This window comes from Petaurus breviceps, unplaced genomic scaffold, assembly GCF_028583685.1.
Source record: "Petaurus breviceps papuanus isolate PSGF00001 unplaced genomic scaffold, PetGlider_PUasm1.0 90845, whole genome shotgun sequence".
In the NCBI taxonomy this organism is placed as follows: domain Eukaryota; kingdom Metazoa; phylum Chordata; class Mammalia; order Diprotodontia; family Petauridae; genus Petaurus; species Petaurus breviceps.
In genome coordinates, this window is record NW_027187359.1 from 15,144,148 (window position 1) to 15,167,811 (window position 23,664).

General features: G+C 35.4%; 1 protein-coding gene across 3 annotated transcripts in view; it reads left to right on the forward strand.

The window, feature by feature from the left end:
* TTC27 (tetratricopeptide repeat domain 27) overlaps positions 1-23,664 on the forward strand; it is a 250,727-nt gene that overhangs the window by 95,018 nt on the left and 132,045 nt on the right. For all 3 annotated transcript variants that reach the window (XM_069072168.1, XM_069072169.1, XM_069072167.1), the window contains one exon: positions 22,450-22,563. In XM_069072168.1, the coding sequence (XP_068928269.1) occupies positions 22,450-22,563 (114 nt within the window). The remainder of the gene's footprint in view (positions 1-22,449; positions 22,564-23,664) is intronic.

The window sequence follows — 23,664 nt, forward strand, 5'->3', positions numbered from 1 at the left end:
TATCTGCATTTCTCCTTTTGCTGTCCTCATTGATCTTTGCTAAACACTTTCAACAAATAATGATTTCCAAGTTTTGGCTTATTTAGCTAATATGATTTCATTGTACTTTGAGTCTTTTACTTGACATATTTAAGCTGCCACCTCTCATTGACAGGCAGTTGTTAATATTTTCCCATTTGAATGGGAGGACTTTTTTTTTTTTTAACTCCATTTGAGTTTAGGCCATAGAAAATGATTACTGTGTATGATGTATGCTGTAAAAGTCTGTTCTTCCAGTGTCATGGGATCAAATCCAAACCCTATATCTTTAAGTGGAGATAATTACATTGTTGCTAAGCTGGCAGTGGCAAAGTACATGGGCATATATCTTTGGAAAACTGAGTAATGGTACATTTGGGGGAAGTCATTATTTCTGTTTTATTGCTAGTGAAAATGGAAGCCATTGTCTGCGTGTCTGTTAATCAAATGGCTCCATTAAAAAAAAAAGGAATTTTTCATTTTTCTTTGGTGTTTTACTGTGGATTAAGACACCATGTAATAAAATCTTGGAATTTAAAATTGGCTTCAGAATTTTAAAATTGCTAAGGTTGTTTTCTGGATTGAATGAATGAAAAGCATTTATTGAGCACTGATATATCAAGAAATGTGCCAAGGATTTGGAATACAAACAGGAAACCAGAGACAGCCCCTTGCCTCAAAATGATTACATTCTAATAAAGGGAGGCTGCACAAAGGTGGTGGCCAGGAGAGGGGTACATTGGTTCCAAAAGTTACAGGGATGGCAAGTGGAGTCGTTGGGGGATGGACTTATACACCTGTTCCAGTAGCAGTGGCAAAATTTATTTCAGGTAGGGAAATGTAGCAATAAGGTGACTGGGATAAAGATGGTTAGGAAGTAAGGAGTAAACTGAATAGTTGTTGAGATCTGTCTGAAATGGGGGACTTGGTGAAGTACTAACCAATCAGCACAAGTATGGCCTCCCTATAGAAATTCTGAAGCTGAGAAGACCAAGATTTCTTGGACATGATTAGCTTTCTCTAAACCCTGCACGATGCCTATCTTCCTCATTCTTCTCCCACTGGAACTTGGACTCTGCCCCTGGGACCTTAGGGCTTATAGATGAAAAGAACTTTCCTTCTTCCCTCCCCTTCTCTTTCTGTTCCTCCCTTCCCCTCTACTCCTTCATCGTATGAACAGATAAATATGTACATATCTTTTTGAAAAGGAATAGAGCACTAACCAGTAGGGAAAACTAGGATCAAGAAAGGTTTCATATAGAAAAAGTGTGTCCTCTGAGCCTTGAAAGAAGCTAAGGGTTTTAAGAGGGAGAAGTGTCTTAGAATATAGGCAACGATATAAGACGTGGTCAAACTGGGGATGCTCAATCAGAAAGGATGCTGAATTTGGAGTCAGAAGGCCTGCCTTCAGCTCCTAGCTCTACTATTTACCACCTATGTGAATTAGAGTAGATCCCCTTCCCTGTTTGAACCTCACTTTCATCTTTTGTAAAATGAAGGGGATGGACTGTTTTACATGTAATGTCCCTTCCAGCTCTTAAGTCCCTAATCCTTTGGCCTATTGAATAACATAACTGTAGGGAAATTGTTAGTACTACACTGTATCCCTTTGAGTTTTGAGAAATTTTGAAGGTGAATTTGTGAAATGGATTGTAATATAAGACTTGACCATAGCTCTGCTTGAATACTAGCATGTTACTAATGAAACTTATTATCATGATCTAGATTTCCAGGGGACCAAATGTTAACTAAATGTTTACTGCAGGGGAAAGACAAGATGACTATGAACTTGTGTTAGGGGAAATCATACCTGATCATCCTGCTAGCATTCTTTGGGTAGCAAAGAATGAAAATAGATCCTTACATTACTAGAGTAGAAAAGAACTTGATATCTAAAGCAAGGAATAGAGTATTGCTCTGTATTCATTCATTTAAAAAATGTTTACTAAGTGCTTATTGTGAACTAGGCATAATTTGACGTACTAGTGATAAAAATACAACAAAGAAAACTGCTTGTCTTTAAGGAACTTACATTCTCTGAGGGGGAAACATGTAACAGATAAGTATATACAAAACATATGCAAAATAGATTCAAAATAATTGGGGGAGGGTCAGGAAGGGAGAAATTAGCAATGGGGGAGGGGGTGGAAGAAGAAATCAGGAGAGGTTTCACAGAAGTCCTTGAGCACAGCTTTGTAGTAGACTAGGGATTCTAAGGGTGAGAGAAGGAAGGACATTCCAGGCACTGGGGCAGCTTTGCAAAAACACAAAATGTAGGAGATGGAAAGTGTTGTAGGAGGAACAAGAAGTTGGCCAGTTTGGCAGCTTAGAAGAGTCATCGATAAGACTGGAAGTAAGGTGGAGAGAGATTGAAGGACTTTAAATGTCTACCAGAGGATTATATATTTTATCCTAGGAACAGAAGGAAACCACTGGAACATCTTTACAGGGGAGTGATATGCATAGAATTATGTTTTCAGAATGTCACTTTAGTAGTTGTGTGAAGTTTGGATTGGAGCAGGGAGAAATTTGAGGTAAGGAGAGCAATTAGGAGTTTATGGCAATGGTTCAGGTGAGAGATGATGAGAACCTGAAAAAGGTTGGTGGGAATGGAAAAAGTTAAAATATTTGCCTGATTAGTTTTAAACTACTCAATAATTTGATGCCTTCTCGAACAAGATTCCTTAAACCAGATGTGTATACCTAATTTTATTAGCACCATTTTATTCTTGAGGGATAGATTATTGCCTAGTAATATTATGAAGAGCTATTTGATTTCTCCTTGAGGACTTGGCTGCAAGACAGTGGTTTTCATTCAACTACAGGGTTCTCCTCCCATGGCCATATTCACCTCAATTCCCTTACTAATGCATTATTTTGAATTAGGCTTGGCTTTTCTCACAGCTTGGTTTTTTTTTTTTTTGTCACTGGAGTGATGTCATCAACCCTAGAAGTTTACCACAAAATGTGGTTGCAATATGTCAGGAGACTTGAGTTCATAGGGATTTTCACATCCATGTAGACTAATGTACTGTTTAGGGTTATCTGGCAACTTATTAATTTGGAAAAAAATTGAGTTGGTGGGAATTCTGGATAGGTATGAGGAAGAAATGGAAAGATAAGAGAAACCAAATTCAAATGGATTATCTGTTGTCTATTTCAAATGATTGTCTTTTGAATATAGAATTAAAATAACTAATTATAAAAGTTCCATTATCATTTAACATTATAGGTTAGTTCATTTGAATCTAAAGTTGATAGTGGAAATTAGAAATATGGTTTGTATTTCTGATTAGCATTTATATTTCAATGTAGAAATTATCAAGCCAGACCAGACAAAGTAGATCTATAAAGCCTGTTTCTAACTAGACAGTCCTTTGGTACAGATTGATTGGGATGTCTTGGCTTTGCTTTCAAGTTTGAAATTAAGAGATGTGTTTTTAATAGTACTAGTAAGAATTTTCAGCCCAGCTCTGTTTATGATCATGTAACACCTGTTTGGGAGCAATGTTACTTAACTACCCGGATTAGTTCTGTGTGGAAATACATAACTTTAGTTTCTGGAAAAGGCATTCTGATTGTGGAGCTTTAAATGAGCTAAGAATTATAGAGTACCAGATTAATAATGAGATATTTGTTGAAGGGTTTTCCACTAAATTTTTCTAACTTTGTTGTGAAAGTTTGTTCATTCAGTTACACATGTATATGTATGTCATACTAAAAAACTTACGGGAAATAATTTTGTTCAAGTTTGGTGACTAGATTTAATTCAGCACACAGAATGTTACTATCTTAAAGAATTTCTTTTGTAGAATATAAATTATTTGAGGGAATGGGTGGTTTCATTTTTGTCTTTATATCTCTAGTGCTCAACATGTAGAAGGTCCTTTGTTGATGATTGTTAAATGAATGAAAACTGTCATCTTAGCACAATCTTCATCTGATTGCTTGTGATAAGATTGCACACTGAAAAGAAAGCCTATGATATATAGTGATAAAAAAACACCAACATTAAGAACTTTTTGGTGGAAACTTGTGTTTTGTGTTTAGATATAATTTCACTCTTTGTGTTTAGAGGAGTGATTTAGGGTTTGGAGTTCTTTGGATCATCTTTAATTTTTAGCAGTTCAGCTTTCAGTCTCCAAGTTCTCTTGATCCTATCTCAAGACAAGTTAAGTCACTACTCTGATGTAGACTTTCATTACCTCATGCCTAGGCAAGACAAGACTCTCCCCCACTGTCAAAGTGATCTTCCTAAATTTTAGAGCAACAGAACCCATAAAGTGTCAGGAACTAATCTCTTGCTAAAGGCAGCCTGGCAGGTCAACATGAAGGGTCTGTTGCACCATGCTGGGAGCCGAACTCAGTTCCATATGAGCTGTGGTGGCCCAGACCCAGAGCGACCGAGAGCTACCCAGACCCGTGGCACAGACTGGCTGGAGTAGAGTTCAGGAGAGTGAATCACTGGCAGCTGTGGTGGTTTCCAGACTTTTCAACCCATAAATGCCAAAGAGAAAGTAAAAGGTCAGTAGGGGACTCTTGGAACTGGGTGAGAAAAGAGTGGTCAGACCCCTTCCTCCAAGGCAACAGAACAGGAATTTCAAAAACTCACTGAAGAGAATCATTTCTTCAGAAGTATATTGGAGCAAATGGAAGCTAATGACTTTATGAGAAATCAAGATACTATAAAATAGATCCAAGCAATTGAAAAAAATAGAAGGTAATGTGAAATATCTCATTGGAAAAACTGGAAAATAGATCCAGGAGAGATAATTTAAAAATTATTGGACCACCTGAAAGCCATGATTAAAAAAAGAGCCTAGAAATCATCCTTTAAGAAATTCTCCAGGAAAACTTCCCTGATGTTTTAGAACCAGAGGCCAAAATAGAAATGGAGAGAATTCACTGATCAGCTCTTGAAAAAGATCCCACAAAGAAAACTCCTAGGAATATTATAGCCAAATTCCAGAGTTCCCAGGTCAAGGAGAAAATTTTACAAGTAGTCAGGAAGAAACAACTTGAGTATTATGGAAACACAATAAGGACAACACAAGATCTAGCAGCTTCTACACTGAGGGATCAAAGGCCTTGGAATATGATATTCCAAAGGTTAGAGGAGCTAGGATTAAAACCAAGAATCACCTACCCAGTAAAACTGAGTATAATGCTTCAGGGGAAAATATGGTCATTCAATGAAATAGAGGACTTTCAAACATTCTTGATGAAAAAACCAGAGCTGAACAGAAAATTTGACTTTCATATACAAGAAGCAAGAGAAACATGAGAAGGTAAACAGGAAAAAGAAATCATAAGAAACTTATTAAAGTTGAACTATTTATATTCCTACATGGAAAAATGATAATTGTAACTCAGAGCCTTTTCTCAGTATGAGGATAAAGGGAATATATATGTATACATACATATATATGTAAAGGAGGGTGTATGTATGTATAAATATATATGTATATATTTGAGTGTATGTATGTGTGTGTACATGCATACATAGAGGGCACAGGATGAGTTGAATATGAACGGATGGCATCTAAAAAATAAAATTAAGAGGTAAGAGAGGAATATATTGGGAGGAGAAAGGGAGAGATAGAATAGGGTAAATTATCTCATATAAAAGAGCAAGAGAAAACTTAGAATGGAGGGGAAGAGAAGGGAGGTGAAAAGGAATGGGTCAACCTTACTCTTATTGAATTTGGCTTAAGGAGGGAATGACATGCACACTCAATTGGGTATCTTACCCTACAGGAAAATAGAGGGGAAGGGGATAAGAGGGGGAATGATAGATGGGAGTGAAGACTGGGGGAGATGGTAGTTAGAAGCACATACTTCTGAAAAGGGACAGGGTCAAAGTAGAAAAGAGAATAAATGGGGGGTGGGATAGGATGGAGGGAAATACAGTCTTTCACAATATAACTACTATGGAAATATTTCGCATAGTTGCACATGCAACCTATATTGAATTCCTTGTCTTCCCAGTAGGGTTGGGTGAGGAGGGAAGAAGGGAAAGAATTAGAAATCAAAGTTTTAAAAACAAATGTAAAAAAAAAACTTTTTTATTGTTAAATATACAGACACTGGGATATAGAAATCCATCTTGCTCTACTAGAAAGTTGGAGGGGGGGAAATGGGGGAAGATATAAGAGAGAACAGATTGGGGGAAGGGGTATTCAGTAGGCTCGTTATCTTGGGATGGGGGATAGGGGAGAGATGGGGAGAAAATTTGTAACTCAAAATCTTGTGGAAATGAATGTTGAAAACTAAAAATAAATAAATAAATTAAGGAGAAAAAAGGATTTCAGAAAAGAGTTTTGTTTTTCCTTTTTCTTTTTTTTTTTAGACATATTAGGTTTTATTATTTTTATTTTTGCTGATAAGGATACTGAGTATCAGAGAAGTCAATTAAGTTGACAAAAGTCTCACAATTAATATTGAAAAATTACATTCAAGCCAAGCTCTTTTGACTCCAGTGTTTTTTTTCTTTTATTTTCAATTCTTTGACATTTTTATTTAGTTTTAAGCTCGAAATTCAACCCCCCCATCTCCTTCCCATTCCCTGTGATGGTGAGCAATCAGCTATAGCTTATATAAATCATCAAGGAATTTCATGATAGCAAGACCATATGGTTATGGATATATGATAAGAACAAGAGATGATAGGTGGACCTGTAGAATTTTCCTTTGGTATATCGAGGATGTGACCAAGTGATAAATGCCTCCTGAAGTTTGGTGGACTTCCTGTGTTAACCATTTTGGATAATGTACAAGAGATGTTCAGGATGTGTTACAAATCTGTGTTTTAGAAGAGCTCTCAAAAATGGAAGGCATTTTAGATCCATATAAGTGTAATATAGTTATGTATGTACCTGTTATTTCCCCTGATAAGCTTCTTCAGGCCAGGGACTGTCTTATTTTAGTTCATTGAATTGCTTTTCATAGAATCATAGCATTTTAGAGCTGTGAAGGTCTAAGTTGTTCATTTTATAGGTGAGTTGACTGGAGTCCAGAGAGATAGAGGGATTTTTTCCAAAGTTCACAAAATTGTTATAATGAAGCTGGGATTAGAATTTAGATGATCTGCTTCCTAGTGGGGAAAAAACCTCATCTCAATTTTTACATTAAAAAAAACAAACAAACCCTAGTAATGTTGTACTGCACTAGAATGGTATTCTAATACCATTAGTTGTAGAATGTAATTCAGTATATTGATCCCCAGCCTGTGATCAAATCAGGTTGCCAAAGGCTTTATAAAAATTTCTGGCATTTCTTGGAATTAAAAACAAAATTTGGATGCATTTTCCCACTGAAACAATCTTACAAAAAGGGGCTAAGTTTCTTTGGGACTGCTTAAAAAAGGTATTTATTTTCTCTCATATATCTCAAGAATAGTAATGCTCTCTTCAGTCACTATTTTATAACAATGTTTTTCTTGGAAAATGAATTCTACTTCTAGCTAGGCAACATTTTCCTTCATTCATAGCATTTGGGACAGAGGAAATAGATATTCCTGATGGTCAGGTTTTTTCCTGTCTCTACCCTCGTCATAGTAGAAGGATACTTTTATGCTTCTGCATAAAAGAAGACATCTTTTTCTGACTGACTGCATTAGATGAGGAGCCCATTTCTGAATTGTAAGATAAATGATGGGGTGAACTGATCTTTGTTTTCTCCTCTGCCTCTTCAGGCAGATGAAGGACTTGTAAGTTGAAGACAATTTGAGCATGGCAGTCTGACTTGGACATTGTCCAATGGACTCTGTTTTCAAAGTATTAAAATGTCTTGTTAAAATACAGTCTTGTTCACAACACTGTTCCACAACATGGACCCCAAGGGCAGCATAACATTGTGGCTCTAGGATGTTTTTACTTTTCCTCTATCAGTGTCCTATCAATGTTATCACTGATGGCAACCCTTAGAAAACATTTATTTTAAACATGCCCTATCTAAAGTTGACCCCTTCCAGAAAAAGACTTTGTTAAATGTTTTTTTTTCCCTAGCCAGACCGATCAAAGAGAAACACATTCTTTAGTGATATCATTTCCCAGACTTTTCTTTCTTTGGAGCTTTTCAAATGTCTCTTTTTATCAGATTGCATTTTACTTTTAACTTTCAGTGAGATTGTTTTGCTTGCCATCTTGTCTTGTCAGGGTGGAAAGAGACTGCTTTTGCAGTTTTCTGGTGAAAATGTTGGCCCCTTTTGTATGTGTCCTTTTGGGACAACTATGTTTGATTTTGGCCCAACGTGGAAAGCCTTAGGGCTACCCTATGGTTTTTGTGTTGGTAAAAAATAACTTGTGGATTTGGTAGGCTTGGCCCACTGTACTTATAATGGTTAGTAAGCAAAGAAAACTGAAAAATGGCTCCTGATGATTTTCTGCTGAGTGTAAGACATAGCATTATAAATGGTATAAGGAAAAGACAAGTTGAAGGAAAAAAATGCATTTTTCAGCTGTTAGTTGTCAGGAAATACCCTTTTACACTCTAAAATGACTCTCTAAATAAGTATCAGAAAGACAGCATCCTTAAAACATTGTTTAAAATCTACTGATTCAATATACAGAGGACCTCCTCAAGACCAGTCTTATGATTTTGGCACAAGGTTATACATGAGTAATCCTCTCTTAGTAAGATGATGCAATGAGGATCTCCCCCATTGCATTTAATATAATCAATCTACACTTTTATAGAATGCAAATAAAATTCTTCTCATAAAAAAATTCTTACATTATAGCTTTGTAGTCAAATCTTACTTCTCCACTAAAACCAAAAGCCCTGGAGCCGTCTGAGCCCTTCGTGGTCATCTAGTACCATCTCATGCCTGATGGATAAATCATCCCAGTGACATTCCCCACAACCAGTTGCCCAGTCTCTGAATGGACAACACCCATATCAGGAGATTCAGTGTTTTTAAAAAAATGTTTTAATGTATGGCTGTTGTCAAGGGAAGCACCATCTCCTAGCTGCCCAGCTTTATAAGCTAGGTGTCATCTTTGACTCTTTCCTTAAAGTTCCACCTCCCCACCCCCACCCCATTCAGTGTGTTGCCAAGGCCTGTTGATTTTACCTTTGCACCTACTCTTGTATATGTCCCCTTCCCTCCTCTGACACTAACACCATTCTGGTACAGGCTCTCATTACTTCATGCCCAGACTTCTGGTGGATTTGCCTGCCTCACTCCAGTCCACCCTCCATTCATATTTAAGATCCTCTGTTTAGCTTTTAAAACTCTTCATAACCTGGCCCCTTCCTACCTTTCCAGTCTTCTTATACTTTAGTTCCCTCCATATACTCTAAGATCTAGTAAATCCAGTGATACTGGCCTCCTTACTGTTCTTTGCACAAGATTTTCCATCTCCTTACTCCATACCTTTTCATTGGCTGTACCCCATGCCTGCAGTACCCTCTCTGTCTTCATCTCTTCCTTTTGGCTTCCCTTAAGTCTCAACTAAAATCCTGCCTTCTGCAAGAAGCCTTTCTCTGCCCTCCTTAATGCTAATGACTTTCTTTTGAGGTTGCTTCTTGTATCCTTTATTTTTCTTATTTACATGTTGTTTTTGTGTTGTCTTCCTGATTAAATTGTGAGCTCCTTGAGAGCAGGGACTGTTTTTGCCTTTCTATGTATCCTCAGTACTAATCACAGTTGCTGGCAAATGGTAGCAAAACACTCTGCTTAATGAATGTTTTTTTGATTTGACTTTCATCAGCCAATGTATTCCTCCTTTAAAGAGTGAGGAAATTCTTTTTATTTAGCTTAAACTTGCCTCCCTACTACTTTCATCCATTGTTTCTTTTCCTCTTTTTTGGAGTCACTCACGGTAAGTGTAATCAGTTCTTCTTTGTGGCAGCAGTTCAGATACCAAACAGTTATTATGCTTGTATGAGGATTGTTATCTCCACATTAGTCATCTTTTCATAAACCTGGTCCTCATTTGCCACCATCTTACACACATTCCATTTTGACAAGCACTCTTACACATTTTGAGCACTTAAAACTTATTTTTATCTTCCATTTTTTATTTATTCATAAAATCTTAGTAGGAATAAAGGATGATTATGATTAGTGTAATCTTATAAAGTAGAAAGAGGCATTGCAGAGTAAAACTGTCTATAGAAAGCTTAGTAAGATAGCCAGCTAAGCAGAATCAGTACAAGAGCATGGAAGTATGAAAATGGAAGGAAAAAGTTTGGGAAAGCTACTGCAGTGAGTGTAATAGAGAATCACTTTGAAGTAACACTAGAAATAAGTATCATTTGGAGATTAAAAAAAGAAAGAAAAATAAAATGGGAATAAGATAGAAGAAAAATGGAAAAAGACTTATTGAAACAAACTTTTTTTCCATCAAGGTTAGTCAGTACACCAACACACACACACACACACAGGAGATTTATGTTGGAGGCAGTAAAATTTTGAGAGCATGAATAGATTGATATACAAGTTATCTAAAGTAAGGGAATTTACCAAAGATGTGGAGTAAATTTTGACTCTTATTCATGTCCATGAAACGTTACTGAAAAATATTTATAATTGCTGACCTCAAATGCCTCCTCTCCACAGTGTTTTTGTGAGAGTCATATCATACCCAAAGCCAGGACTTACTTAATGAAGGTATTAGAAGGGAGCAAGCAGTATTTTGAAAATGACATTCAACAGTGAATCACATTTTTACAGCCTCCAATTTAACTAAAAGACATAGAGAATATAAAATTTCATTGCACTTATTTTTTTGTCGATTAAGATTAAAAACCTTTGATTCCAAAGGACAAAAAGCTGCCTTACAATCTTTATTACAGCTAGATATCTTTCATCTATGCATTCCTCTGATGGTAACAGGCAAGGCATAAAACAGGGAGATATATATGACTGCAGTGGTGAGGGATATCCAGTCCAGAGTCCAGGTTAAAACGAGATTCCTTGTGACTGTTGAGATCTGTCAGATTGTCCTGTGTGCCTGCGACGTGTTGATTGCTTCAAACTGCATAATATTGCAGTCTTCTGGAGGATATTGCTGATCACTCAGGGAGGTTTGCTTGGTCTACTCACACATCTCAAATAATGTAATCTATCTAAGGTGCTCTCTAAGCCTTAAAGCAGCATATAAATGTTAGGTGGTATTATTATCATCCACAGATGAAAGACCAAGTGGATGAAGAATATTTGTTGCCCAGATTTTAACATGCATTTAGATTAGACACTTAATAAAGCCTGCCCACTAGGTATATATATTTGAGACAGCAGAGATAGACAAAAAAATTGGAATCATAGTTACTGTCAGGAGATTCCAAAGCTCTTTTGCTGACTCCAAGCTTCCCATGAAAGCAAAAACCATCTTTTCAGTACTTAACTTTTACCAATGTTGCTATCAGGCAACAGACTTTGAAATACCCCTTCCTCTGAAGAACTTGAATTGGATATCACAACAGAGGGTGGTGCTGAGGTGTGTAGTGGTTAGAAATGAGGAACTCCAAGAAGAATAGGAGAAAAGTATACCATCAAGCAATTGTAAGACAGGAAGAGAATATGTCCTTGTCATGTGACAAGAAGGAGAGATGATTGGTAGAATACTCCACAGGTAACCTTGTGATGATATTGCAGAAACAAGGATGACTTCCAGTATGGGTGGGCCCTTTGATTCTTTACTTTTTTTGTGTGTGTGGGAGCTGTACTATCACCAACTCTCTTCTCTTTACCCCCCAACTCCCCATTGGAGAAAAACCATTGAAACAAATAAGTGTAGCTATGCAAAATATATCTGTACATTAACCATGTACCCAAATTGTATGTTTCAGTCTGCATTCAGACTCCATGTTTCTTTTTTAATTTTAAAAATTTATTTATTTTTTGTTTACAACATTCAGTTCCATAAGCTTTTGAGTTCCAAATTTTCTCCCCCTCCCTCCTCTCCCTCCTTCCCAAGATGGCACGCAATCTGCTCTAAGCTTTACATATATATATATATATTCACATTAAACATATTTTCACATTAATCATGTTGCAAAGAAGAATTATAACCAATGGAATGAACCACGAGAAAGAAGAAACAAAACAAAACAAAAAAGGGAGAGAGCAAAATAGTATGCTTTGATCTGCATCCAGATTCTGTCATTCTTTCTCTGTATGTGAATAGCATTTTCCATCATGAGCCTTTTGGAGTTGTCTTAGAACCTTGCATTTATTTCCCAGAAGAACCAAATCTATCAAAGTCAGTCATTGCACAATGTGGCTGTTAGTGGGTACAGTGTTCTCCTGGTCCTGTTCATTTTACTCAGTATCAGTTCATATAAGTCTTTCCATGTTTTTCTGAAGTCCACCTGCTCATCATTTCTTATAGCACAATAGCATTCCATTACATTCATACACCACAACTTAGCCATTTCCCAGTTGATGGGCATCCCCTCAATTTCCGGTTCTTGACCATCACAGAAAAAGCTGCTATAAATATTCTTGTGCATGTGGGTCCTTTTCCCATTTTTATGATCTCTTTGGGATGCAGACCTAGAAGTTGCATTGCCAGGTCAAAGGGTATTCACATTTTTATAGCCTTTTGGGCATAGTTCCAAATTGCTCTCCAGAATGGTTGTATCAGTTCACAACTTCACCAACAGTGAATTAGTGTTCTAATTTTCCCACATCTTCTCCAACATTTATAATTTTCCTGTCTTGTCATGTTAGTCAATCTGATAAGTGTGATGTGGTACCTAAGAGTTGTTTTGATTTGCATTTCTCTAATCAGTAGTGATTTAGAGGATTTTTTCATATGACTGCTATAGATAGCTTTAATTTCTTCTTCTGAAAACTGCCTGTTCATATTCTTTGATCATTTATCAATTTTGGAATGACTTGTATTCTCATAAATTTGACTTAGTTTTCTATATGTTTTAGAAATGAGACCTTTATCAGAGACAGTGGTTATAAAAATTGTTTCCCAATTTTCTGTTTCCCTCCTAATCTTGGATACATTGGCTTTATTTATATAAAATTTTTTCAATTAATGTAATCAGAATTATCCAGTTTGCATTTCAAAATCTCTATCTCTTGTTTAGTCATAAATTCCTCCATTCTCCATAAATCTGACAGGTAATTATTCCTTTCTCTCCCAATTTGCTTATAGTGTTATTAGCCTTTATATCGGAATTGTGTACCCATTTGAACTTTATTTTGATATATGGTATAAGATGTTGAGCTATGCCCAGTTTCTGCTATACCTTTTTCCAGTTTTCCTAGCAGTTTTTTGTCAAAAAAGTGAGTTCCTATCCCAGAAGCTGAAGTCTTTGGGTTTATCAAACAGTAAATTATTGTAGTCATTGACTACTGTGTTTTGCGCACCTAACCTATTCCACTGATCCACCAATCTATTTCTTAGCCAGTACCAAGTACTTTTGATGATTGCTGCTTTATGACACAATTTAAGATCTGGTATGGTGGGGTGGCCAGGTAGCACAGAGAGTAAGAGCACCGGTCCCAGTGTCGGGATGACCTGGGGATCGAATCCGGGCTCAGACACTTAGCACCCACCCAGAAACACCTGGCCGTGTAACTTTGAGCAAGTTACTTAACCCCAATTGCTTTAAAAAAAAATCTGGTATGGCTAGCCCACCTTCCCTAGCATTTCATTTCATTAATTCCCTTGATATTCTGGACCTTTCATTCTTCCATATGAATTTTATTATGTTTTTCTAGCTCTATAATTTGTTTTATGATATTACTTTTTATATTTATTTTATATATGCATTTGGAGCTTATCTTGGTATACTTTGTGAGATGTTGGTCTGAGCTTAATTTTTGCCAGACTACTTTATATTTTTTTCCAGCAGTGTTTCTGAAATAGTGAGTCCTTTCTGCACTGGGGGAGGGGGAAGTAGGAGGGTCTTTGATAGGAGGTGGCAAACTACTTTTACAGTTTAAATCCTGCCATCAGCTAGCCAGATTTGACCCTTGGGCTATGGTTTACCAAGTGCTGATCTTTGGGATTATATAACACTATGCAACTATATTTGCTTCTGTGTATTGTGTCCCTAATCTGTTCTAATCATCTTTTCCATTTTTTAACCAGCTTTAAAATAGTTTTGATGATTTCTGCTTTGTAATATAATTTGAAGTGTGGTAAAGCTAGATCTCCTTTCTTACTCCTTTTTTTTTCATTATTTCCCTTGCAATTCTCGATCTTTTTCTCTTCCATGCAAATTGTTTTTTGTAACTCTAAAATAATCTGACATTTTAATTGGAATGGCAGTGATTACATAAATTTAGACAATATTGTCATTTTATGATATTGCCATAGGTCCAACCATCAGCAATTATTTAGGTTTGTCTTTTTAAATAAAGTATGTTTTGTTACTGTTTTCATATAATTCCTGTGTATGCCTTGGTAGGTGAGCTCCCATTTATTTGATACCTTCTATAGTTATTTTGCATGGAATGTCTCTGTTATCTATTTTGTTGGGCTTTGTTGGCAAAATGCTGAAAAGCCATTGATTTGCATGGGTTATTTATCTTGTGCTTCTTTGTTGAAGTTACTAATTGTCTCCGTTTTTTTACTTTATTCTCTAAAGTCCTTTAAGTACACTTCACATCTTCAAAAGTGACAATTGTGTTTCCTTTTATTCCTACAATGTAGTTTTCTTCTCTTACTGCTATAGAGATAGCATTTCCAGCACTATAGCAATTAATGTTGCTGATAAAGGACATCCTTTCTTTGCCTCTCACTGGATCTTATTGGAATCTCCATTATATGTATGGCTAGCTTTTAGTTTTCCTATAGTTTTTAGTGTCTTTAACACAAATGATTTTTATATTTAATTGAAAGCTTCTGATGTATCTATTGATACAGCCATTTTTTGTTTTAATATGACCTAATAATATAAGTTATTAATATAGCTTTTAGTTTTCCTAATATTGAACCAACCCTGCATTTTTTTTTTTTAAAGCAATTGGGGTTAAGTAACTTGCTCAAGCTTACACGGCCAGTTATTTCTGGGTGTGGTGCTGAGTGCCTGAGCCCGGGATTCGATCTCCAGGTCTTCTCAACACTGGAGCCGGAGCTCTTACTCGCTGTGCTACCTGGCTGCCCCCAACCCTGCATTTCTGATGTAAACTCAGTCTGATCATTGTGTGTTTGCTCATGTACATACATATCTATATCTATCTATATATTTTTTTGATGTATAGTACAATAGCCTCTGCAAATTTTTTTTTCAAACGTTTTTGCATCATTGTTCCTTAGGGATTTTGATCTATACTTTTCTTTCTCCTTTTTGTTGCTCTCTGCTTTAGGTATAAAGATTATGTTTATATTATAGAAGGAATTTGGAAAAAAATACCTCCTTTTTATTATTTTTGCAATATATTGGAATTGATTCTTTGCTAAATATTTGATAAAATATACTTGTAAATTCATTTGGTCCAGGATGTTTTTCTTTTGGTGGTTCATTTATGTCTTATCATTAACTTTTTCTAGGATTGGGCTATTTATAGTCTTGACTTGTTATTTTGTTATTATGAGTATTTTAAATTTTTGTAAATATTCATCTATTTCAGTTAACTTGACAGTTTTTTTGTCTATAACTGGTCTAAATGATTTCTAATAATTTTTAATATCTCCTAGTTTGTTTTGAATTCTCTTTTTTCACTTTTGCTACTAGCAATTTGTTTTTGCTCACTAAAAAATTAGACCAACTAAATGTCTGCCTTGTTATTAAAAAGAAAACAATTCTCTTCTAGTTTTATTAATTCAATTTAATTTAGAAAAAAAATTGTTACTCTTTTCCTTGATTTTCAGGATATGTATTTTGGTGTTCATTTTTTTTTTAAATTTGCTGTTTTTCTTGTTTTAAAATTTGCATATCTAGGGAAGCCCTTTGTGGTAATATGGCAGATGACAGAGGAAATAGACAAGGATGGGCTGTGACTTGCAGAGGAACTCTTAATTCAATGAGATCATAGATATGTTAATGAAGTCTTTTTTGTCTGGTATCTAGTATAGTACCATGTAGTATAGCATGAAAGCATGAGTGAAATAAATGTGTTGATATCGGTGATCTAGTTTTTATAGAAAATTTAATTTAGCAGTAGTTAAGATGGAAAATCTTACTAAACTAAGTGAAACTGGAAGAGGTTTTTTAAAAGCCTGATTACTTTTTATCTGATTTCTGGTTATCACAGTTATGTAATGGTTTCTACCTTTGTATGTGTGAGTGAGATTTCGGAGATTAGAATTATGTGCTATTGAGGGAAGAGAGAATATAGTTAGGTTAGGGGAACAGATAGTAGGATTTCATTAAAATGCTACTGTTGGTATTTGTATTCCTCTGTTGAACTACATTTTTGCCTGCAGGGAGGATGTAAATTGACCCATAGTAGAAATATATTTAGAGAATAATAAATGTTTTATATAATGAATTCGAACTGTATTTTGTTTTGTTTGGCACATAGATGCTTAGTGAATTAAATTTAATTGAAAATGCAGATCATATTTAAAAACCACAAAGTTCAAATGTGCTTAATAAAGCCATTCCCATGAGCATAAATGCTCTTGTATAGCATGTAAAGACATTTTAAGGAGAATTTGGATTTTAAAATGAATTTGCAATATATTTGAAAACCCACCTCCCATTTTATAATCTTGGTTAAAAGCAAGCAAACAAACAACAACACACGTTAGTGAAGGAGGGAAGGAGAGGATGGTATTTATTAGCCAAAATATTTTTTGCCGCTGAACTTTAGGAAAATCACAAGAAAACAGTAACTTCATGTTATATGTTTTGTCTTTTGCTATCCTCACACTTCTCATTTCAGCATTTCCTCAGTCTTTAATGTGTTGCTTGATGACAAAATTGTAACAGGAATTGATATTTAGAGTGATCACTGAGGCAGTGCAAAATTCTGAATTATGAGAGAAAAATTAAATAATATTCAGTGTATAATTTGTGTCCCCCTTTCCATTACTTTGCATTTTGTTATTTTCCACACTTAGGGTCATTCATTGTGAACTGGGAGGACCCATGGGAAGCCATGTAGTGCATTTCATTTTATGGGTGAGAAATCTGTCCAGAGAAGTTAAGAGATTTTCTTAAGGTCATAGAGCCAGTATTTGAACCCACATCTACTAATGACTCTAAATCCAGTGTTCTTTTCACTGGGCCATGCTAACTACTGCCATATTAAAAATTGTTGCCTCAAATTTCTTTTATATTTTTTCTTCAATTTTATATTATATAGTTTTTTAGCTTTTAACTTTCTCCTTAAAACCACAATAGGGGTTATTTTCCTCAGTGAATAACCTTTATTTCTACCTTTTTAGAAAATCTGAATCATTTCTGGAAGTATCCTCCTTTTTTTCTTCTGATAGTATGTGTATCATTCTGCCTCCATAGTTTTCCCCTTCTCTATCCACACAAGAGAGATATTTTCTGTGGGAAAAAGATTGGCCAGTATAGTTTTGTTTTCATATACATCACTGTAGTGATATATATTTTTCTCTGTGTTCTTCTCTTTACTCTGCATCAATTCATATGTCTTTCCATGTTTTGCATATTTACTTATAGTACAGTAATACTTCATTTCTTTCATATACCACATTTTTTTTTAGCCATTTTTCAGTTGATTGGTATCTGCTTGGTTTCTGTTTTTTTTGGTACTACAAAGTACTGCTCTGAGTATTGATCTTTGACAATTTAGTGAGTATGAGATAAAGCCTTAGAGTTATTACGACTTACATTTTTCTTATTATTTGTACTTGTTATCTTTTTTGCCTCTCTATTCAGTGATTTATGCTGATGGCTAAATGACAGAATCATAGAATTTTAAAAGTTGGAAGGGACCTCAGTGGTACCGTTTAGTCCAACCTATACCCAAAAGAAATCTCACTATACCATACCCATTTTGCGTGTGTGTGCCTTTTCACTTATACCTTCTCTTCCATCCCTCTGATCGTCACCATCCTTTAAGCCCCCATTATATCTTTCCTAAACCATTGTGTAATCTTATTGGTTTCTCTTGATCTAGGCTCTCTGCTACTCACCAGTCTATCTTATATGCTGCTTCTCAGATTAATATTAATATTTAGCTTTGGTTATGTTATTCTACAACTCAAAAGCTTCCAGCGTCTCCCCGTTGCTTACTAAACTAAGTCAAAACTCCTTAACCTAGGATTCAAAGTCTTCTTTATCCTGACCTCATCTTGCCCTTCTGGCCTTACTTCTCACTGCTTGAACCTACCTGTCATTTTTTTGAACATTACCCATCTCTGCATTTTTGTTCATGTTATTATTATGGTTATCATTATTCTCCTTTTTTTTTTTCTGCTTGGAGTATGCCCTCTACCCCACCATCGGTTTTGGAAGTAATACTCATTATTTAAAACTCAGCTCAAATGTACTGTTTACTTCCTTTATAATATTTATCAGATTCTGCCTTGTATTGTAGTTATTTCCATATGTCTCACCTCTACAACTGGATTGTTAAAGGCAGGGACCTTCTTATTTAAATTTGTATACTTGATAATATTTGTAAAATGCTTAGCACAGTGTGAGACATATAGTAGTCTCTTAATGAACGCTTGTTTCCTCTCTTCCTTCCCTACCTTCTATTGCTGTGCTTTGCCTAGGAATTCAGTAAATATTCATTGTTGATAGTGTCATTAGGAAATAGAACACATGCACTGTGGATTTTGCATAAAGCAAAATAATCAGCTTCAAAGTTCCTTAGCCATAAGTGCATTATGAATAAAAAGCCAGGCATTACTTGTACAAAATAGGGAATGTACTCACATTTTAGAAAGATAGCAGTAAGGTTTGAAGCTCTACTCTGTCTCATTTTGACACGGAGGTGGCTTAGATTCTTGAAGGCCATGCTGGTACAACAAATTCTGATAGGTATCTTAACTGGATATGTTCTTGATGGACCATATGTGTCTTAGCTAGACTGGTTGTCAGATAACTGTAGAAGATCTTCCACCTAAATGTAGATAATTGTCCACCAGGTGCTGGATGGCTATGGTCCTCAAATTCGAGGACTTTTGATTTGCTTTGATAGCTGGAGAGAATAGCTACAAATATTGTCATCAAACTTTCAGAATATCAAAATAAGATGATATTTTTAATATAACAAATACAGATTTCTGTGTAACTCTAATAAGTAGAAAACTGTATTATCAGTCTTTCAGTCTACAAGCATTTATTAAACACTCACTATTTGGAAGGCACTATTCTAAGTTTTAGGAATATGAATTCAAGGAGTTTGTACTTGAATGGGGAAGACCACTAATAAAAGGGAGCTGAAAGGGGGTTGGGTTTTGGGTGTGAGGGTGAGGGATAGTGCAGTTCTGAGTGCATCCTGGGAGAGAAATGGGCCCTGGCTGATCTGGGCAGCCTTAAATGGAGGTCCTGAAGTTTTTGTTTGGGAGGACAAGGGTGGAGGATTCTTCCAAAGTCTGAATTCCAGGGCTTCCAGGATGAAGAGGTTTCTGGGACATGGTAGAAAAAGTCTTGTGTAGTCTGGAGAGGAATGAGTATTCTCTTAACATTCCAGTTAATGACCAAAGTTATCATTTCTGTTCCCACAGTATTCTTCATACATGTTTCTTTCTCTCCATTCATACAGTTCAGGCTCTCATTGCCTCTTTCCTGGACTATTGATATAGTCTCCTGTTCAGTTTTCCTGTGTTAAATTTCTCCTCACTCGATTTAATCTTTCTTCCACTTCCATGGCCAACGTGCTTTTCCTAAAGTGGAAATCTGACCACATCAACCCTCTTCCTCTCCCCATAAACTACAAAGGCTCCCTTTTATCTCTAGGATTCAATATAACCTTCTATGGCATTTAAGATTTTTCTTTATTTGGTCCCTTCCCATCTTTCCCTTCTTATATCTTATGACCTTTAAACATTCTATGGTCTAGTTTTGCTGGCCTACTTTTTGGCCTTTACATACAGTATGCAATCTCCTGTTACACTGGCTGTCTCTAGTACCTATAATATTCTCTCTCTTTACCTTTGCTTTCTTCATGACCCAGCTTAAATATCACCTTATGCAGAAGGCCTTTCCCAGCCCTCTGAGCTGCTAGTGTCTTCTCCTCCAAGGTTATCTTTTATCTATTCTGTGTAGTATGTATGTGTAGATGTTATATAATGTGCTATTTGTATGCTATATAGGTGCACATATACGCCTATATACACACATTTGAGTACATGTTGTCTTTCCCATTAATATGTGAAATCCTTGAGGGAAGAAACTGCTTTTTCCTTATTTTTTTGTACCCTCATCAACAGGCGTAGTGCCTGGCACATAGAAAGTGCTTAATACTTGTTTATTAATTGAGTGAACTGGGGTTTTAGTTAGTGGAAAATATGTGTTTCATTAATATATAAGGCATCTTGAATGTAGGATAGGTTTTTTAAAGTGAAATATCAGAGTCTTGAATATTTCTATTTATTGGTTCAATAGAGGAGGTTTTAATAAAATTGTAGTACTCAGTCTAATAAACACTTTATTAAGCTTCCACTGTGAGCACCCTTGTGATAGAGTCTAGGGATACTAACATGAAAAATAGCCCTTGCCCTCGAGGAATTTATACTCTGATTGAGTTAGGGGTAAGAATGAAAAGGAAAAATTATTTTCTTTATTTTTTCGTGTTTACAGATAATGAAATGGAAAAATAGTTAATTTCATTTTATTTGGGGTGTGGAATGAAAATATTGACCATGTGGGATGCTTAGAACTCTTATTCCTGTTCCACTTCCCTTGGGAAATTTATTCAGTAGAATTCTATTGACTAGGTCGTTTTCTGCTTCTGTTTAAAATATGAAATATTCCAGGAAAATACTTGTAAGAAAATATGATTTTGTTTTCAGTGTAACTCTAATTGTTCTTTTCATCATGTCCCTTTATAGCAGGGATTCTTAACCTGGGTTCTGTGTACTTAAAAAAAAAATTTTTTTTCTGGATAATTGTATTTGAATAGAATTGATTTCCTTTGTAATAGTATATATTTTATTGTGAGCATATAAAAACATTATTCTGATAAGGAGTCCACGGGGACCAGAGTTCCCATTTCGGTCCATAGGCCAAAGGAGTCCATGATACAAAAAAAGTTAAGAACCCCTTATATGAAGGGTTTATCATTTCCTGATAAATGAAGGGTAGGGAAAGAATGAAAATTTTCTTTGTGAGACGAAGTCTTCAACTTTTAAAAATATATAATTTAATTGATATATTTTGTTTTTTATCACCTACATTTCATAATATACCCCATTCTCTCTGCACCTCCAAAGCCATTCTTTATCAAAAAGAATAAACACAGAGGGGAAATCAGCCTACCAAAACTAACATATCAGAAAAGACTGACATTATATGTTTTCCACAGCCATAGTGCCCCCCTTCCCCACCTCTGCAAAGAAATGGTAGAAGGTAGAGGGGAAAGGTAACTTTTCATATCTTTTTTGGGGGATGAGCTTATTTTTTGTCATTTCTCAGCTTTCATTTTTTATTTTGTTGTTTTTCCTATTTGTATTGTTTTCTTGGTTCTGCTTATTTCAGTTCATGTATATCTTCCCATGTTTCTGTGTATTCATCATATTCATAATTTCTAAGAGTACAGTAATATTCCATTATATTCATGTGCCACGGCTTGTGTAGCCATTCTCTAGTTGATGGGCATCTACTTTGTTTCCAGTTGTTAGCTACTACAAAAAAATGTTACTCTAAATATTTTTATTTTTGAGGCCTTTCGTTTTTCATCAAATTTCTTGTAAGGTATGCCTTGCTATGATTTTCTAGGTCAAAGGATATGGACATATTTTAATCATCTTCTTTGTTTGATTACAAATTAAATGAGAATGATTGGGCCAATTCAGTTTCTTTTCTTGATTCTAGATTACAGAATGTTTGAGATAATTCACAGCTCAATCAACAGTACATTAGTTTGCTTATCTTTTTATTACCCCTCCAACATTGTTTCCATCTTTTGTCATCTTTGCCAATTTACTGTGTGTGAGATGAAACTTCAGGGTGGTTTTGTTTTTCATTTCTCTTCTTTGTGATTTGGTGCATTCTTTTAGATGGTTGTTAACTTTACTGTTGTTTTGACAGCTATTTGTTCATTTTCTTTGACCATTAGGAAATGTCTTTTGGACTTAACGTATTTGTTAGGTTCTTAAATATTTGGATATCAGACCTTTATGAGAGATAGATGACATAAATATTTTTTCTCAATTGGTCCCTTCCCTTTTCTAATCCTAGTTGCATCAGTTTTGTTCATGCCAAAATCTCTGCAGTTTCATGTAATCAAGATTGTCTTCAACTTTTAACATGGGGATTATTTAAAATGAAATGTAATGGTTAAGGCAAATATTTTGGTCCATATAAATTGGAATCTGGAAATCTCGAACAGAGTTTATGCTATGTCTCTTTTATGCTTTGTTTTTTCAGTGTTTACTTTCACAACCCAAGTTCTGGGCCATTCAGACAACAGCTCTGATCCTTCGAACAAAATTGGAGAAAGGGAGCACTCGCCGGATGGAACGGGCAATGATGCAGATACAGGTAGGGATGCTATAACTTTGTAAACTTCTCATTTTTTCTTCTTTTTCCTTCATCACCGTCATCCCTTTACTCAGTATTTGTGTTAATCATATAGCCCTTCTTTAAGTGCTGAGTTTTATCAGAATCATTGTTTATGTTCATTTCATATTTGGTTTGATTTCAAAGAAAAATTCCCTTTCCTGCTTCTTTATTAGGTTGTTTTACATTTTATTCAAAATTTAAATTAAAAAAATTTGGACTTTTCTCATTATATTTTGCTCTTACATGACCCTCATGTTGAAATATATCCTTTTCCCCTTCTATGCCAAGAAAGCTATCCCTTTTTAGTGAAGAAAAAGCAAAGATGGTGGTGAAAGAGAAAGTGGTTCAAAAACCTCCCCTACACAACTGAATCTGCCATTATATGCAGCATTACTTCCAGACCAGGCCTGGTCATTCTCATTTCACTAGTGTTCAGTTTTCATTTTTGTGGGTTCCCTCTGTTAATGTTGTTGCAGTTATGGTATATATTGTGTTTATGCTTCTCCTTGTGAAGAATTGAGTCTCAGTTGAAATTTTTTCATTGACTGACTCATTCATAAATATTGAGTTCTTTTAAACTCTTCTATTACAATTTCACATGTACCCTTTAACTCAATATAGGGATTGAGGTAAGCTGTACCATCTGGAACTGAATCACAAAATATTTTGCTAGTCAGCTTGGCATGATGGATGATGTGCTATATTTATTTGGAGTTAGAAAAACCTGAGTTCCGTAGTTTGCCTCCAACAGCGACAAGCTATGTGGCCATGGATAATTCACATAACATCTATGAATGTCGGCTTCTGAATCTTCAAAGGGTCAGTGTTACCCATGGTATTTACATCACAAGTTGTTATAAAGCTCAAAAGAGATAATGTATGTAAAGTTATATACAAATGTAGTTGTCATTATTGATTTTTGATATGAAATGTACTACTTGAGGTAGAATCTCCCCTGGACTCACCATCGTGTCAGATATTAACTGTGAAACAAATTATAAGCCTAATAGCAGTTAAAGAATTGATTTTGGGGAGGGGAAGGTAATAGTAATCTTTTATGGTTTTATCATTGTGGTCCTA